The sequence below is a fragment of the Hydra viridissima genome, unplaced genomic scaffold (assembly GCF_058129835.1).
Source record: "Hydra viridissima isolate aposymbiotic clone 2 unplaced genomic scaffold, HvirCarnegie_v1 scaffold_1, whole genome shotgun sequence".
NCBI lineage: Eukaryota > Metazoa > Cnidaria > Hydrozoa > Anthoathecata > Hydridae > Hydra > Hydra viridissima.
In genome coordinates this window covers 39,388,119-39,407,528 of record NW_028324300.1, presented here as the reverse complement: position 1 = coordinate 39,407,528, position 19,410 = coordinate 39,388,119, and the positions used below count along the sequence as shown (strand labels likewise).

General features: G+C 26.9%; 2 protein-coding genes across 2 annotated transcripts in view; both read left to right on the top strand.

Moving 5' to 3' along the window:
• The window catches only part of LOC149894923 (uncharacterized), a 156,838-nt gene that overhangs the window by 67,262 nt on the left and 70,166 nt on the right, over positions 1–19,410 (top strand). The window lies entirely within an intron of this gene.
• Positions 1–19,410, top strand: part of LOC149894929 (uncharacterized) — a 127,249-nt gene that overhangs the window by 101,098 nt on the left and 6,741 nt on the right. The window contains exons 2-10 of the mRNA XM_090076758.1: positions 2,811–3,098; positions 5,310–5,330; positions 7,236–8,570; positions 8,671–8,700; positions 8,811–8,840; positions 9,185–9,205; positions 9,444–9,464; positions 12,335–12,367; positions 17,054–17,128. Of these exons, the coding sequence (XP_089932884.1) occupies positions 2,813–3,098; positions 5,310–5,330; positions 7,236–8,570; positions 8,671–8,700; positions 8,811–8,840; positions 9,185–9,205; positions 9,444–9,464; positions 12,335–12,367; positions 17,054–17,128 (1,852 nt within the window). The 5' untranslated portion in view covers positions 2,811–2,812. The remainder of the gene's footprint in view (positions 1–2,810; positions 3,099–5,309; positions 5,331–7,235; positions 8,571–8,670; positions 8,701–8,810; positions 8,841–9,184; positions 9,206–9,443; positions 9,465–12,334; positions 12,368–17,053; positions 17,129–19,410) is intronic.

Below are 19,410 nucleotides of genomic sequence, written 5' to 3'. Positions count from 1 at the left end.
CATTTTTCCAGAATATTGAACAAAGCGCAATTTTTGCTCGAGGATTAGGATGACGCTCTTTTTCTGTCATATTTATACATCAAGTACAGAAAATTGAGAAGTAGTCAATCAAAACTCTAAAAACTAAATTGCTTAGATGTTTTTTCCTTCCTGTTCAAATGCAAATGCAGACTCTCGATACAGTGCTTCTTAAAACTCCAAACAACTCTATTATGTCTGTAACACTAGCGCCTGCCATACGTGCACCAACAAGTGTCCTCTTTTGAAATTTGACTAAAAGTCCGTCAATAAAGTTTTATTTTTTTATTCATTTCTTAATTATGATATTTGAAAAAAAAATAAAAATTTTTAGAGCAACATGATAAAGTACATGAATAATTAACTAAAAAGCAACAAAAAATTCTTCATTTTGAAGATTTTGTTCTTTTAAAGCTGGTGTTTGTAGTATTTTGACCAACCCCTGTAAATATAAAAATCTAAAAGACATTGATATTATCAACTGAACTTGAATGTTAAAGTTTATACTAAATAACACTGACAAAGCATTCCTATATGTCTCTACAAGATTTCTAATTAAACACAATACCAGCAGAAATAATACATGATTATAAATGCATAACAATAAAAATTCAAATGACAATCAATTATCATTCTTTTGCCTGCACATACAAAAACAGATTTCAAGTCAAAAGAAGAAGCACACCTTTTATGATTGTCTAACACAGTAACAAAAGGAAACATCTCTAATTTACCATTCTCGATACATTTCAGGCAATGTTGCCTCATTTCATTATGTATCCGTAAAATTAAGCTTGGATCAATACTATTGCATAAAGCTGTCGCATTTGCAATTGTAAAAAGAAAATTACAAATTTAAAAGAAAAAGTGTTTACCAAACGAATTTGTCATTTAAGATTGAACAATTTGCAAGTGACATCACCACCTCTCGTTCATCTATAACATTATCGTTCATTTGATATAATTTGAGACATTTAAAATTCTAAGATTCTGAAATAAATCTGTAATGCTTCGTATAGCATTTATAGTTTTTTTCTTAAATTGAAATGCCTGTTTTTTTTTTTTTTTTTGCTTTCAAATTGTTGCTTATTGCTTACTAGTGAGCATAAAAAAGTTTAAGTGAAAAAGTTTAGTTGTTTGAAAATTATTTGAAAAATATTCGAATAACTTCAAAAAGAAATATTTGAATATTCTTATCAAAATACACTAGAGATTAGTTTTACACTCTTTAAAAAAAAAAAAAAAAATTGGCAGGTTTGTTTTTTAAGATATTGTCTACAAAAGTTTTAATCTCATGTGTCAATTTAACCCAAATATCAATTAAGCCCATTTCTTTGTTAAGCTAAAAAATTAATCTGATGATAATCAACAGTTTTTAAAAAAAAATTAATCTGATGATAATCAACAGTTTTTGCTATAAAACAAGAGTGCATTGCTGTTATGTTATGTTGCATGAAGTATTGTTTGTTGCCAATTTGAATGGTGTTAGTAATTATGTTCTTTCTTGATTCAATCTTCAAATTTTATTAAATATAAAAGAAAAAAGAAAAAAAAAAGGAAAATGGGAGTTTTAAAAAAATAATCTTATTGCTTTTCTTCTTTTTTTTGTTCTTTTTTTTTTGAAAACTATTCAAATTTACATTTGAATATATATAACTTTCAATAAGTAAAATAATTTTTATCCATAAGTAAGAGATGACTGTCACCAATTTAATGCAACTGTTACTAATTAATATAGTATCAATCTCATCAAAAAATATAACAACTGTTATAAATTGAAAACACTGTTATCTATAAATAAAATATAATATAAATATAATATAATGTAGTTTTCTCCTCTATTTATACCTTATGCTTTTCCTAAAATAACCTTCAAAAATATTAATAAATAACCGCAAACACATATTTAAAATTCTTTGGTTTTCACTGGTAAAAACTATTAAAACTATTAAATCCATAACATTAAATGTCGTAGAACTTTCCGGAATGGAATAACATATAAATATAGTATAAACATAATATAAATATAATATAAATATAATGTTTTGTACCAAAAATGAAAAGTTTATGTAAATAGAGACTGGAGTCTCACTGTTTATTTCCTGTGTTGGCAGTATCAGAACTTGAATATACACCAATAGTATTGTTAAGTTATATTTGAATCTTCACATGTAAATGTAAGTCAATTTTTATTGGTGGCTTTTAAAAGATGTAAAGCAACATTTTAAGCTCACTTTTTACTCTTCAGTGTAAACTCTTGATACAACAACAATATCAGTATCATTTCTTTCCTGGTCCATAGACAAGACTTAAACATGCTAAGTTTTCAGAATTTTCGAATTGAATATTGTTGTAAATTAAACATTTTAGGATTTAAATCATTTTATTTGACATATGAGGTTTAATGGGTAACAACTGTTAATGTTGTTACCCATTAAACCTCATGTGTCAAATAAAATGTTAAAACATCTTCTTCACAGGTTGGTACAGGAGAAAGTATTGATGTCAACTTTTTAGTTTCAGTTCTGATAGTCAGTCTCTCATTTAAATAATGTTTTTAAAACTTAAGTTGTTTGCCACTTGTTTTGTTTTCAAGTAGTTCTTGCTGATGAGAGCTGTGACTCAACGGTTTCTTATATCAGTTAAACCTCTGTATTTTGTAACCAGTACTAAAATTGTTAATGAAACACATTAGAATGTATATGTTTGTTGATTGAAAATTATTGAAAAGAAGGTCATATATTTGATTAAAGTATTCATAGTATAGCAGGTGATAAATAATTTTTATTTAGGAATGGATGCAAAAGTAGTGAATATTTTAAAAGATAAAGTGGCATTAGAGTGGAAAATATTTGCACGTTACACTAGTTTTAATGATGTAGATGCTGTTAATGATCAAATAGATCATGATGTGGATGTTGATCTAGTAGGTCATGATGATTTGACGAGAGGAAAGTGTAAAATTGAAATTTTCTTAAAGAAACTTTACCAACAGCATCCAAATGATTACAGAACATGCATTCAGAATTCTCTGAAAGTTATGGGAAGAAATGATGTTTTACAAGATATAACCTTATTGGGTGAGTTTCCTGTAGTTTTTGTATGTCTCTCTTCAGATAATAATTGAGATAATAATAATAATTCAGATAATAATAATTCAAAATAATAATTGCAAATTGAAAATAAATTTCAAGAAAACTTCTTTTTGAAAAGTTGTTTTTGTTAAATTATTGAATTTTTTCAATAATTATCTTTAACAATTAAATAACTCTTGTCTTTGAAGAAGCATTTTTAATCCTTGTTAGAAAAAGTAAAATACTTTAAATATATATTTTTAATCAAATTATTTTTGTTGAATAATTGCCATTTTGCAAGCTTTTGAATCAACCAAGCCCACAAATTTTCAATGCCATTAAGGTATAGGCTGTTGCAAGCAAATTCATTGTGTTGATTTTCTTTTGTTATAAACAATCTTAGTCAATTATTGCTGAAAGACATGGCATTATCTTGTTGTTATGTTGTTCTTTTGCTAAAAAACCCAACTCTTTAATAAGTTTACCAAGAATATGTATGGCTAGAGATAATCATCTTATTATTGGTTTATTTATAATTTTAAAAATGTGTACTTTTGTTTGCGTTCTTTAAGTTGCCAGGTTTTTTAATTTATGTGTTCGATTAAAAGCATGTTTTAAGACATCCAATTAGCTCAATCTTTTTCAGAAAAGCAAAATGTTGTCTTACTTTAGTCATTTTGTTTCAAATTTTCATTTGAAAGCATCATAATTCTTAATAATAACAACAACAACTGTTGATATCAGTGTTGATTTTTCAATTTTCATCAAATAATACCAATTAAAATGAAAATTTATGTGTAAATTATTTCAAATAAATCTATATTAAAAATAATTTATATATTTAAACATTCAAAGTTGCATTAATTCAGAAAAAAATTGCAATATCTCACAAACCTTATGTTATTTTGTTTAAAGACTGTGCAGATTTGCTATTCAATCAAAACCGATTTCATTCAAAACAATTTTACATATGAATGTAAACCAGTCACACCAAAAACCTGGCTGTGTTAAGCGCATAAAGAGTCCAACTTCAGTAAACTTTCTAAAATTTGATTTATCTTAAAAGATTGATATTTATAGAAATTTGTACTTTATTCATTTAAAATCAAAAAACCAAATGTTGATGCTTAATTTCTATGATGCTTAAATTAATAGCATAGCTGTGGTATTAAGATGTAATTTTCTGACCTTATATTTTTAATAGCTACTTTTTTAGTTATTTTCTTGTTGTTTTTGTTTATCATCATCATCATCATCATCATCATCATTATAATCATCATCATTATCATCATCATCATCATCATCATCATCATCATCATCATCATCATCATCATCATCATCATCATCATCATCATCATGATTTTTATTATTATTATTATTATTATTATTATTATTATTATTATTATTATTATTATTATTATTATTATTATTATTATAATTATTATTGTTATTATTATTATTATTATTATGATTGTCATTATTGTTGTTATTATTATTATTATTATTATTATTGTTATTATTATTATTATTATTACTATTATTATTATTATTACTATTATTATTATTATTACTATTATTATTATTATTACTATTATTATTATTGTTGTTGTTGTTGTTGTTGATATTGTTGTTGTTGCCTGAATGTGGTTTTGTTTTGTGAAGTTTTAAATTGCTTATTTGTTTACATAAATGTTTTAATTTGCAAAACATCAAATTTCTATTTTTTTGAATTTAAATTTAGTTTTTATGAGATTTAACTTTAAATGATTTTACGTTCTTTGTATTTTTTATTCCAATTCAGTAGAAGACTGTTTTTATTTATTATTTTGTATCGATTTGTTTAGTCTTTTTTTATTATTTTTTAGTCTTTTGATTCCCCTGATGTTTTTTTTAAAATATAGTATATGATAATTCTTCTAATACATTTAATGAATAACTGTCATGGTTACTTTTTATTTAGTTTCTGTTCAATGTTGGTAAATGATTTCATTTCTTAAATCTTCTATTTATTATAAAAAAAACTTTATTCAAATTTTATTCAAAGTTATATTTATAATCATTTGAGTAAAAGACTCCTTTAGTTTTTTATCTATTCAGTTTTTCTTTTAAACAGTCATTTAGTTCTCCTCTCATTTTATCCTTTTAGATTATATATTTTCTTCTGCAATTTTTTGTTTTCATTATTAACTTTTATGGTTTTTCTGTTCTTTTTTCCAGATGCAGAACAGCAAAAAGATGGTAAGCAAATGTCAAATTACTTTTTGAATAAAATATTTTTTAGTTACAATAAACTATGTAAAATTAAAAAGTAGTTGACAAAATTTTACAAAGACTTTATCACTTCCTTCTAACACCTGTTAAAATCTCAAGCAAAGCTCAAAAGATTAGAAACAGCTAGTTGTGAAATTGTTACCTTTTCTGAAAAAGTCATGAAGTTGAAAGGAGTTGTGATATCCAAACTTACAAACTAAGAAAGTGTGTTAAAGTCAGATGGCCTCTTCAAAATATTTTCTCTGTTAGAACATCCAAACATTTTATAGAAACAAGCCAATTGTAAAAGATTTTTGTGGGTTTTATAAGTGATATAAAAATAAACTAAAAGTTATGCTAAATTTTGTCTAAACATTTTTGCGGTTGTTTTCAATTATTTTTTATGCAGTTTTTTATGATAATAATGATTTTAAAAAACTGTTCTTCTTTATCGCATCTATTTTTTTGAAAGTTTCTCATTTAATGTCAGCAATGATCTGCCATCATAATTTCATTCAATTGGAATATTGGTGGGAGATAATTGTACAAGTTCAGTATTATCTTGATACTTCTCTTTACCTTTACTTATAGCTAATGTAAAAATTTTTATTTCTGTTGTTGTTGTTGGTATTATTTTTCTAATTATATTTATTGTTATTAACATTATTTTTATTGTTGTTAATATTATTTGTTGTTAATATTATTTTTATTGTTGCTGTTATTATTGATATTGTTTTTATTATTATTAATGTTATCATCATCATTTTTATTTTTATTATTGTTATTATTGTTTTTATTATTATTGTTATTACTGTCTTTATTATTATTGTTATTACTGTCTTTATTATTATTATTATCATTATTATTATTATTATTATTTTTATTGTTATTATTATTATTATTATTATTGTTATTATTATTATTATTATTATTATTATTATTATTATTATTATTTTTATTATTATTATTATTATTGTTATTATTATTGTTGTTATTATTGTTATTATTATTATTATTATTATTTTTATTATTATTATTATTATTGTTATTATTATTGTTGTTATTATTGTTATTATTAATATTCTTATTATTATTATTATTATTATTATTATTATTATTATTATTATTATTATTATTATTATTATTACTATTATTATTATTACTATTATTATTATTACTATTATTATTATTACTATTATTATTATTACTATTATTATTATTACTATTATTATTATTATTATTTGTTGTTGTTGTTGTTATAATGATTATTATTTTTATTGTTGATACAATAATAATGATAATAACAATAATAATAAAATCACTAAAAGTACTAATAACAACAAAAATAATATTGATTCAGTTGAATGACTTTTATAATAAGTTAATATGTAATAAAAAAAGGAATATACAAAAACAGCCTCCAAAGCAAATTGGTCACACAATAAAGGCTTAAAATTCATATAATAAAGTTGACTTTAAAAAGTGTGATAAGTTCAGGAAATAGGGAAGAAGGACAAGGGGAATGATTAATATACACACAAACACATTATATACAAAATAATTATAAAAGCATTAAAACTTAGCTTTTAAAAATCTTTTATTGTTTTATATTTAAAATTGTTTTTAACAATCTTAAATTTTTCATTAGATCCTATTACAACTTTGCTTTAATACCTTTCCATTGAAAAACGGAGATTTTAAAAAGTTTCTTTTTTTAAATAAAATTTTTTTTGTTTTGATTTAAGTAAAAAACAAAAAAAATGCAGTTGGTTGTGTATTTTTGGATATCAGAGTGTATTAATAATCCCCTGTAAGCTTTAATTCAAATTCTAATTTTAAGTTTTCTATTCTGAACTCACACCAAACACTTTTTTTATGCTAATGTTCTTTCAGAAATGTGTGGAGCACTGAAGAAGTTTTATAAAACAACTTATGAAAAAATGGATCAACTTGAACACAATGTAATAAGTCCCACTAATGTTGAGTTTTTAAACAAGTTTGTAGAAATGACAGTAGTTGATGCAAATGATACAGAGAGAGATACTTTAAATATTGCTGAGCTAGAGTTGTTCCTTCACAAACAAACAACTTACAAACCAATTGAGTTTTATGAAGTATTTTCAAAAAAACTACCTTTACTCTTGATTTGTGGTATTGCTGGAATTGGAAAAACTTGTTTGCTCAGAAAATGCTTACTTGACTGGGCCAGTAATACCTTATGGGAAAAAGTTGATCTTGTTATTTACCTTGAATGTAGAAAGTTAAATCAATATCAAAATATTGTTAGCATAAACGAGTTGCTAAATGTTTTCTACAAAAATTTATTTAAAGAATGTGATGTTTGTGAACACTTTTCAATGTTGTTTGTGATAGATGGGCTGGATGAGTTTGCTTATTTGGATGAATTAATAAATCACAGTTCTCTAAATCCAGGCAATCATCCCATTGTTAATGTGTTAGCAGATATTTTGGACTTTCACAAATACAAATGTGTTGTTGCTGGAAGAGTTGGAGCTATATTACAATATAAAAATAAAATGACAGAATGTAGGGAGAAGTTAGTCATTCAAATAATGGGTTTTAATGACCTTGGAATAAATGAGTATGTAGAAAGAGTTGGAAATGCAAAAGAAGCCATAAAAGATGTTCTTAACTCATCTCAGATAGCTAAAGCAATGGCATCTGTCCCTTTTTATTTATCAGCAATGTGTACAGTTATTGGTTCATCCATGCTCAGGGCTTCTGATTCATTCTTCAGTACAACAGAGTTGTATTGCTGTATATTTCTATACTTTTTGCAAAAGCATATAAACAGAAACAATGAACCAGTTTATAAGTTGATGGAAAAGGAGAGTAGCAAGCAATTGATTTTAAAAGTTTGTAAAGTTGCTTGGCATTTGTTTAATGAAAGCAAAGTTGTTTTTTCTCAAAAGGAAATGGAAGTTTATTTTGAAGATATTGGTGACATTGAAAGTAATGATTTAGGTTTCATTGAAAAAGTTGAGTCACAGCTTGGTTATCAATATCAGTTTGTTCACCTGACTTTGATGGAGTTTTGTGCTTCACTACATGCACACATTAATTTGAGTCCTGAGGAGATTCTTAGTAATAGAAAATTGCGAAGCTGCTTGCCAATGATCTGTGGTCTGAAAAATGAAAAAGGAGGACCTTTTTTGAAATTGTTTGCTAATTTAAAAACTTCAAAGAAGGAAAGTAACTCCATGTTTGGTAAGTTCATGAAAAGTTTTATGCTTCCTTTGATAATCATGTTTGTGAATTGTATTGAAAATGCATTGATTTTTTAATGATATGTTTTTTTCATATGAAGAAAGAAACTCCTTGCTTCATGCTGTGCTAGGTAAGTTCATGACTAGTGTTAAAGAAATTTAGAATCAATTTTTGATTCATTTTATTATTGAAAACTTCATTTGATTTGTAATTTATATTGAAAGTTTTTATCTTTTCCAGATGAACCAAGAAATTTATTTTTTTATATTGGTAAGTTAAAGAATTACTTTTAAATATGCTGACTGTCTCTGTTAAATTAAAAATATCAGTTAACTGAAAAAAAGCAACAAAAAAATGATGGCCACCAAAAGTTTTAATATTTCAAATAGACAAGAGACTAAACTTATGCAGATCATTATTAAATATTTAAAACACGTTTTTCAGTTGAATGCATTTTTTCATTTTTATTAACATATAGTTTTAGGGCTTAACATAATTAATTTTAAACAGTCATTTAGTTTTCTTCTCATTTTATCCTTTTAGATTATATATTTTCTTATGCAATTTTTTATTTTCATTAATAACTTTTAAGGTTTTTCTGTTCTTTTTTCCAGCTACAATAAAGCAAAATGTTGGTAAGCAAATGTCAAGTTACTTTTTGAATAAAATATTTTTTAGTTATAATAAACTATGTAAAATTAAAAAAAGTAGTTGACAAAATTTTATAAAGACTTTATCACTTCCTTCTAATACCTGTTAAAACCTCAAGCAATGCTCAAGAGATTAGAAATGTTGTGAAATTATGAAAAATTATATGTTTTGATTATATGTTTTCATTAATAACTCTTATGGTTTTTCTGTTCTTTTTTCCAGATATAAGAGAGCAAGAAGCTGGTAAGCAAATTAATGTCACACATACACACACACAGTACTGTGCAAAAGAAAGTAGCCTCTAAGAGAATTTTTTATATTCAGGATAAAATGTCAAACAAAATGAAATTAAAACTAAAATATAGGTACAAACATATTTTTTATTAAATTGTGTAGTATAATACAAGTTTTATTAAAAGCATTTAAGTTTATAACTATACATAGAGACTTAACTAATATTTAATGTGACCACCTTTTTTTACAATAACATCTTGGAGCCTTTTTTTTATATTTTTATATAGATTTTCAACAAATGTGATACAGATATTGTACCATTCTTCTTTGAGAGCATTCCAAAGCTCATTTACATTTGTTGGCAATATTTCCATCTTTCTGTCTAAGTAGTCCCACACATGTTCGATTATGTTCAGAGCTCAGAGGAGGCCAAGGCATGGTTTGAAGCACTCCCTCCTCTTCCAGATTTGGCAAATAATTTTTAACTAATTTGCAAGTATATTTGGGATCGTTATCCTGTCGTAGGATAAGATAATCCCTGATCAGTTGTCGTCCAGAAGGCACATGGTTGTGTAAAATATTTTTGTATTTTTCACCTGTAAGCTTTTCCGTTTTTCTAACAATATCCCCTACCTCTTTTATTGAAATACACCTCTAAACTTGAATATTCCCTCCACCATATTTGATTGTTGATGCTAGACATGGTTCCTTCAATTCCTCTCCCTTTCTTCACCTAACATACTGACGTCTATTTGTCCCAAATATATGTAATTTAGATTTGTCTGTAAACAATACCTTGTCCCATTGATTTTTCTGGCGTTCTTTGTGCTCTCTGGCGAACTTTAATCTTTTTTCTTCATTACCTTTGCGTAGTAAAGGTTTTTTAATTGCTACACAGCCTTTTAATTCAGATTTTAATAAAGATCGTCGCACAGTAGATTCATGTACTAAAGTTCCACTTGCTCTTTTAAGATCTTGAACGAGTTCTGCGCTTATTTCTTGCGATTTTGTAGCGGTGTTGTTTTTAAAAACTGTTCATCACGTGGTCTTACCTTCTTTGGATGACCAGACCTCTTTTTATCCACTAGATCACCAGTTTCATTATATTCTCTTAACTATTTTTTAAGCTGATGCTCACGAACAATTCACACGGCTATTTTAACTTCACTATAGCTCTCTTCTTGTAAAACAATAATGCGATTTCTGTCATTTATTGATATCTTTGGCATTTTATTAGTACTGAAAAGTAATTTTATTATAAAACAAAACTTTTGAAAAAAAAATTTTTTTTAGATGAAAAAATCTGTAGTTAACACGAGAACTCAACAGTAACTAAAAATTCTTCTCCACATTCTTAATTATTAAAAAATATTTAATAATAATAAATTTAAACAAAATAAATAGTACATTGGTTGATGTAATCAATTTCAAGTGTTGATCCTTGTCCTTAATAAATGAACAAACATTATAAGTGGGTGAAAAATGATATGAGTTGAAACCATCTAATAAATATTAATAAAAAAATTATTTTATTAACATAATTATTACTAAAATAAATAAATATAGCTTTATTTTAAACAATATCTTAGTTTGGTTTAGTAAGAATTAAACTAAGATATTGTTTAAAATAAAATTAATATTATTTACTTATATTTACTTAAATGTACATTTTTTAAAAAAACTCTTAGGTGCTACTATCTTTTGCACAGTACTGTATATATAAGGGTGGCACTAAAGTTTCTACACAATAAAAAACTCAGCTTCATTTTATTAATGAAAACGTCTCTGCAAATGGTGATTTATATGTTTAACGTATTTTACCAGCTTATAAAGAAGCTATGAATATTAAAAATGCATTTTAAATGAAAGATGAAGCAAATTACCATATATCAAATAATGCAATGGCATTGATTTAAGAGAACCTCATAAAGGTTTCAACAAATTGGCCAGGAAACTCTCCAAACCTAAATCCCAAACCCAAATCCCCTGGAAACTTGCTGGTCTTATTTAAAGTATAAAGTATTTAAAGAACCAAGAGTATGAATAAAGGACCAGCTAATTTCCAGAATGGGAGAACTACAAAACTTGTGTGAAAGTTTTTTTTGTAGATTTTTGGCTTTGCAAATAATGGCAAAAAATTTTTCTGAGTTTTTATTTCAAGACACCAGAGTTTAGAAACTTTTGCACCACCCTGCATATATGTATGTTAGTGTGTATACATACATACATATATACATACATACATACATACATACATACATACATACATACATACATACATACATACATACATACATACATACATACATACATACATACATACATACATACATACATACATACATACATACATACAGAATTATATATAGCTGAGTTTTTTTTGTGTGGATATATATTATGTTTTTTTTTTTTTTGACTAGTATGTCAAGAAATATGAATATCTTCTAAAAGCATTACTTTTTTATTTACTGTAAAAGTATCTGTTTTTTGCTTCTAAATTCTAAAATCTATTTAAAAAAAAAAAAAATAAAATAAATTAAAAATATCTTAATGTGAAAAAAGACATCTATAAGCTTTTCAGAGGCAGGTAGCGTTTTAAAGTTTTTTTATCGTTTTTGACCGTAACAAAAAACACCAAATCTGACTTTTCAACATTATTACAAGACAATAACAATTGAAATATGGAAAAAAATTTGGGTTCTTTGTCACTTCGGAATGAGTATTTATTGCTTAAGCCAAAACATAAGTTTCACTTTTTGAATTTTTGCTGGGCATAGGATAAATTATTTAAATTTGTTTCTCCTCCGACTTCTTTCTTTCTTCATTAAACAAGAAGTTTTTTCTTAGATAAAATTTTATATACTGCCCTTTTTTTTTAGCCTTCCTTCGAGAACCTATTTACCCATTTAATGGTAAGAATTATTTAAATTTGTTTATGGAAATTTTTACATGGTTAACCCATTGATAATTGATGTGATTGCTTTATTTTCGAGAAAATTTCTTCGATTCGTTCACTTGCCACAAATTTAGAATAATTGATGAATTCGATTACTCAGTAATTGATAAAGATTTAGTATTTTACTAATTGTAGTGTAAACGATGTTATTTTCAGTTGCGTTTGTTATCTAGTTAGATGGATCGTTTCGTCAGTTTTATTTGTCAGCGTCGTTTTGTAGTAAACTTTAATTTTAAAATAGTTTCTATTTTGTGAGTTTTTCTTTTCAGTGTCAGTTTCATTATTTTGTTAAATTGCTGGAAAATAGTTATTATTTATGAATTTGTTATGTATCGATAGGTTAGCAATATGCATTAGATCATAGAAAAATGATTATATTGAAAAAATTTCATTTTTCTAATAAGTTTGAAACTGTAAACATTAATTGAAATATTTCTCGTGTGAGAAATAGAATCAAATACACTTGTGTTTTACTTTACTAGCCTTCGGAAATCGCCTTCGTTCGGCCTTATCAGTAGATCAACTCTAGATGGCAATACACCCTTATAACTTCTTATTCAAGTTTAATCGAAACACTTTAGTCAAAACAACTTCTCTCTCTCTCTCTCCAAAAATACCCCTCCCCCACCCACCTCCTCACCTGTAGAGTTTTACGGAAATGTCTCCCTTTAACATATAAGAAGAGGGAAAAAAAAAAGAAACTAAAGTGAGAAATATCTATTTCTTTAAAAATAAATCCTTCCATTTATTTAGCGACTTAATTTTGGAAAACCACATAAAATTAAGAAAAGAGAAAAACATAGCAGCCCCTCTAAATCAAAAATTGCACCCTTCTAACCCTGTTCTCCATTAAACTGAAACATTCTGTCTTCCCGTAAGACATAAAGCTGTGGGCCACCTATTTCCTATTCATCAATACTTAATTAAGAATGGAGAAGACGCCGTGCATGTGCTTGAAAAATTTTGAAAATCTTAATTTACCTCTCGTTGAATTAAAGTAAGATGCTATAATTTGGAAACTAAGCAAATAGATAGCAAATTATAAGAAAATATTCTGAAAGCGAGTAGCTTTTATCAAAAATTATCCAAAACGCTACGTAGTACCAATCAATAAAACGTAAACGAAACAACACGATATAATATATATAATAATATAACGTAAACAATATATGTAATAATATAATAAAACGAAATATTACAATATATAATAATAAAATAAAATGAATATAATAAAACAATATATAATAATAAAATAAAATGAATATGATAAAACGAAATAAAAGTAATCATTTCTAACTAAAATTAACAACTCATTTTCTCCCAACGTTTAAAATGGGAGATAAAACAAAATAATTCTAACCTCGCGATTTATCAAAATATTTTAATTTCGAATTGATTATATCAAAGTGATGTCAAATTATGAACAAATCAAATTTATGGAGTTAATAACCTGTTCATTAGTATCGCTAAAATGACTGCAGCAATAAGATTCCGATTATCCTCAGCTCTTTTAACCCTTAAATGCCCAAAGCAGTATAAAATGCTCAAAAAGTTCTGATTTTTGGTACAAATAATCCTACTTGCTATAGAAAAGTGGGAAAAATTTTCCTTGTCATAAAAACGACGTCAATGCACTTTTTTGAGTTGTATCAAATCTGATACAACGGGCATAATTGTACTAATATTTTAAACAACTTTAATTTTTTTGACTTTATCTTAAGTGTTCTAGCCTATTTAACATCCTAAGTTGAAGCAGATTTCAAATGATTGTAGATACTCAAATTGTAGGGCCAGGGAATTTAAGGAATAAAGATAAATAATTACACTCAACAGTTAGAGGTTCACGAATGAAGAAGTGTCTTCTTTATTTGTGAACCTTTAATTGTTCCTACAAAATAAATGTTACGCTTCCTCAATTCGACTATCAAACTATTCAAACATTATTGAAGTTGTGTTTATCAGGCAGTGAAGAAGTCAAATTGAGTACTAGATCTGCACTGACAGCTAAACTTATATCAGAAATGCTTTTTAACTTCCCTTGATTAATATCAAAGTCATACAAAAAACCTGAAATGCCACTACGACCCCAAAGCTTGAACCTCCACTTATGTGACTTTTTAGGCAAGTACTGACGCAGTAGGGACTTCCCTTTAAAAGGAACCATTATCTCATCAACAGCGTGAAACTCTTCTGGTAAAACTCTCAGAAAGTTTTGGCGAAGCTCTTTCACCCATGTTTGTAACTTCCATATGCGGTCATTTGCTTTTTCTTCCTCGGCTTTTTCTAAACTGTTTACAAAATGAATATTCCAAAGAATCATTTCAAATTTGTTCCTTCCCATAACTGAAGAAACCCCATCATAGGTCATAAATGTTTCCCAATATGATCTTCGACTTGGGAGCCTTACCAAACCCATCCTGAGAAATACACCAATAAACTTCTCAATATCCTTTCTTAGTATGCTTTTTTCTGTACCTTTTGATTGCAAAATATAAATATTTGTTTGCTCTGTGGTGTTTTTCAGCATCTCATCACAAACAAACAATTTAAAATATTGAAAGGGTGTTTTTTCCATATCTGGTGTTGGTGTCATTCCAGGCTCCTTGAAGTTTACGTCATCTAGGGGTTCAAAGTTCTTACTTCTCCATATAAAAGTAGTTGGTGTAGCATTATTTTTGTTAATAGGTGTCTCATTAGCATTCTCAACTGGTCTTGATGCTATACATGCTAATGGCTCATCACCACTTGTTGAATCATATTCATTCTCACTTACTTCTTCAATATTAGTATTGGCTTCATCATTTTCCAAATCAAACTCATTGTCACTTTCATCACTCTCCCCAAAATCACTTTCTCCATCAAATACATAGTTTAAAATATCAGAGACAGTTATCTTTTTATTTTCATTCATCTAAACAAACATACAATAAAACTTTTTTCTATATTTGTTTAAATGAATAAAAGAAAAAACTTGAACCTTTTTGAAAAAGCTTTCAAACTTAAACGGCAATTGTATCAAATTTGATACATACAAATGCAATTAGCAAATGTTATGCATATTTGATAACCAAAAGGCATGAAATAGTTTATAAAGTTTTCCTGCACCTTGATTCTAAAAAAAAAAAGTAAAAAACAGCACAAAAATTTATAAAACCAAAATGAAATAGAAGTAAAAACAACACTTGGTAAACACCACGTGAACCACTCCTCGCAAATGCCGTTTTCAAATGTTTACAAACTGAAAAATCTACCTGGATGAAAAGTACTAATTGTACAAAATCGAAAACTCACTTCTCACATTTGTAACAATCGGTGTTTTCAGATAAAAACAAGCTTCCATTTAAAAAGTACAGTGGTTTAAAATTTGTGTAAAATGGGTATCTGATGTTAACAGCTAATAGAAAACTAAGCAACTCATGTTTATAACATATCCATCCTTAAACTCATCAGCACCTGGTGACATTGACTTCTTAAATTTATAAAAAAAAAAATTGCGTTAGTCAAATTGCAGCTAAAAGCAATCACTCAGAGCTATTAGAGCCTTAGAAACGCTTTAAGTTCAACATCAGTTTTTGACGTTTAATCGCTGCATTCATCTTGGTTTTAAGTTCATAAAGTTTCAGTTGCAAAATATGTTCGATTTCGAATATTGCTAACAGAAAGCAGCACTTGAAAAAAGGATATTAGGTTAAAATAGATTGATAGAATAGGGTTTTAGCTCTTTGTTTTCTTCTCTGCGAAGTCTCTTGTTGTTTTTTCTCTTTTAAACAATTTCTTACGATAAAAAAAACTTTACCACTTAAAGTAAACTAATCGCTGTCATCCCTGCTCTTTCGGTTTGTAAACACTGTTTTTTATATAACAGGGTGTAATACAATATTTTATATAAATGCTTTTGAGGAAAGCACATCCAGTTGAGCTAAGTAGCTTAGTAGCTACTATGTTTTTATCGTTATTTAACTCATTATTGATTAGTTTTTTGAGGTCACGTATTTCAATTTTCGCTAACAAAAAATATAATCTGTTTTCAACTTGTTTTTCATTTCAAATGGGGTTTGTTTCGAGCCTAACAGTTCTATTCTGTATTTTTATCGACTTGTTGAACTGAATTGTTCCCTTTAAAACCGACGCTTCGAATCTGAACTCAAACTGGGCTGTATTTATCGTAAAGTTTCTTCCCCTGAAAACATAACAAGAGTTCAAAAAAGGTTTTAAATATAACAGTTTAAATGTTTCAGTTTTGTTTGAGAGTTCCTTCAAGAAATCTTTTTTTGATATTTTACTCATGATGGGTGAAATGAAAAATAGAATGTCTTTTTTTTTTTTTGTAAATTTCAAAGAAGAATATTTGGTAACTTTTTAATATAGTTTAGTTGAACAGGTTGTTATTCGATGTTAGTTTTTCAGGAAAAATATTCAATGATGTTGTACAAAGTTGAAAAGGTTTATTGATATTTCTTTAGCTTTTTTGTAGCCGCACCGTGACCAATCCTGTTTTTAGAATAGAATCTTCACTGACGAACCTAAGTTTCTATAATTCTTGTTTTTGTAATTATTTCATCTATTTATGTACAATATTTTTAGGTATTATATAATTCATGTATTGCTTTAATTTTTCTTAAATTTTAATTTTTTATTTTAGATATTCGTGTAGTTAGTAAATCTATTAATGGTCGCCATGTGGGAGATTTCGATTGGTTTGAAAAAGAAATTACTGGTAATTATTGGCTATAAAATAATAAACTAGAAGCTGCCATTTCTTTAACTTGTTGAGGGTATTTCTCAATATTAATTTCGAAAGTTTCAGATCTATTGTTTTGTTTATTCTTTAAATGTTTGTTGTTATAGAAAATTGCTTTCCATCTCAATCTTTTTGTCAGCAAATTCTGTTTTCTTTTTATCAGGTTGCAGATTAAGTTTATTGTGGAATATTTAGATTTTTTAAATCTATTAAAAGACAAATAATTAAATGAGTACGCAGTAAAAAAATAAATACAGCCAATAAGAATTTAAACGTGTTTTCAAATATCACTATTAAAGATATTGGTATTTGGAACAGTAGTTAAAATAATTAGAGCTCAATTATTCTTTAACTTTATGCTTAAACTGATACTTAAAAAACAGCCAGAAAATATTAGTTTTGCTAATAAACAATATTAAATTTTGGGAAAGGAAATTTTTACTATTTAGTAGATTTTTGCGCATTTTTTTATTGAACAAAAAAAAAATTGTTTTTTTTTTAGATCTTAAAAAAAAATGTTGGAAGATAAGTAAAAGTAATAAAGTTATTGATAAGCGGTTGCTATTTTTTTAGCAATCACTAAAGTTACAGGTAGTGGTCTCTCTGAATCACTAAATAATTGTGGAACCACCCTTCAGGCTAAATTTTAAGAAATTTCTAGTGTTTTACGAATCAATTTGAGTCAAAAAAATCTGTGATAATAATAATTCTTTTCTTTTAATGTTCCGTAATCTTTAATAAAAAATTTCTCCACTTAAAATTATAAATGCTATATCTTTTAAACTCCTTTTATAAAATCAATCAAAACTCTTTTCGTATTTCTTTTTTTTATTCAGCATTCACTGACTGACTCCAACTAACCCTAACTTCAACTTACACTTCTGTTTTTGTATCTCCCCGTTCACCCATCGAACCCCGTTCACCTTCTCCGATCCTTTTCGACCCTCAGACTCTTTATCTAATCTTTCTCTTCTAATCTCTTTTCTTCTAATCTCTTCTAATCTCTTTTCTTCTAATCTCTTCTAATCTTTTTATATTTCTCACTCCACCTTTTTATATCGGTTCTAATGTTTTTGGGCGTTGGCGTCTTTTCATTTTTTATTCGTTATTGTAAAATATTAATTAATGTCTTTGGGTGGTATTGCTTTAAACGGCATCTTGTTTTACTAGAATTACCTTCCTCACATTACTATTAACAGCTGATAGAAGACTAAGCAACGCGTGTTCATAATGTAGATATGCATGTATATCCTTAAACCCATCCTTAAACTCCAAAGCACCTAGAAGCAGCACCGTGACCATTCCTGTTTTAAAGTCTAAACATTCAATATATAGAAAATGTTTAGGATATCTTATATTTGATGATAAAATAATGCAAATAAAGCAACAGGAGTATAAATTATCAACTTTAGTAGGATTGAGAAAAAAAATATTAAACTTTGTCTACGTTTAATGACAGTTTTGAAAATTACTTTTAAACTCATTTATTTGAATAATTCTTATTTAACTATTTGAAAAGGATTTTTCCATTTTTATGAGAAAAGCACCTTTCGGCTTGTAAACGCTGTTTTTTGTAAATGGCATTAAAGTCTATTCTAAGAATGACATAAAGGTCTATTGATATATCTTGAGCTTTTCGTAGCAGCACACGGTGCATAGGAACATACTCTAAGACCTTGCAACACATTCCTAGAAATTTTATTTTTGATTATCATTAGAAAACGTTTCCTCATTCAAAAAATGTAAACAACAACATTTTTTAGTGGGGGCCTGGGGAGAAAACACATATTTTAGGGCAGTGCCCAGGAATTTTGTTGTTCAAGATAGGTAACTAAGAAGCATGTGGCGTACTCAAATATTTAGTATGTTGATACTGGTAGCAAATGAGGATGACTTGCAAAAAATTAGGGTAATTGGAGCTAAACCAAGCCCGCCCCGATCCCTGACTGCCCCCTTCCTAGAACTACGTCTCCTTTAATCGTAAAAATTTTTTTTTTGGTTCTATCATAAACTAGATCAAAATTCATCGACAGATTTCAAACTTCATCAAAAAATCTCTTTTCGTTTAAGATTTATAACAATGCAAAGCTTAAAATTACCCCCTGAAATAACTTTAAATGGTCTCAACTTTTAAACAAAAAATTTTTTTTTGATGCAATTTGAAATCTGTCGATGAACTTTGATCTAGTTTAATATAAAACAAGCAAAAAATTGAAAAGTGTTTTTTGGAACCATACCCTTGGGAGGGCTATTAGGGG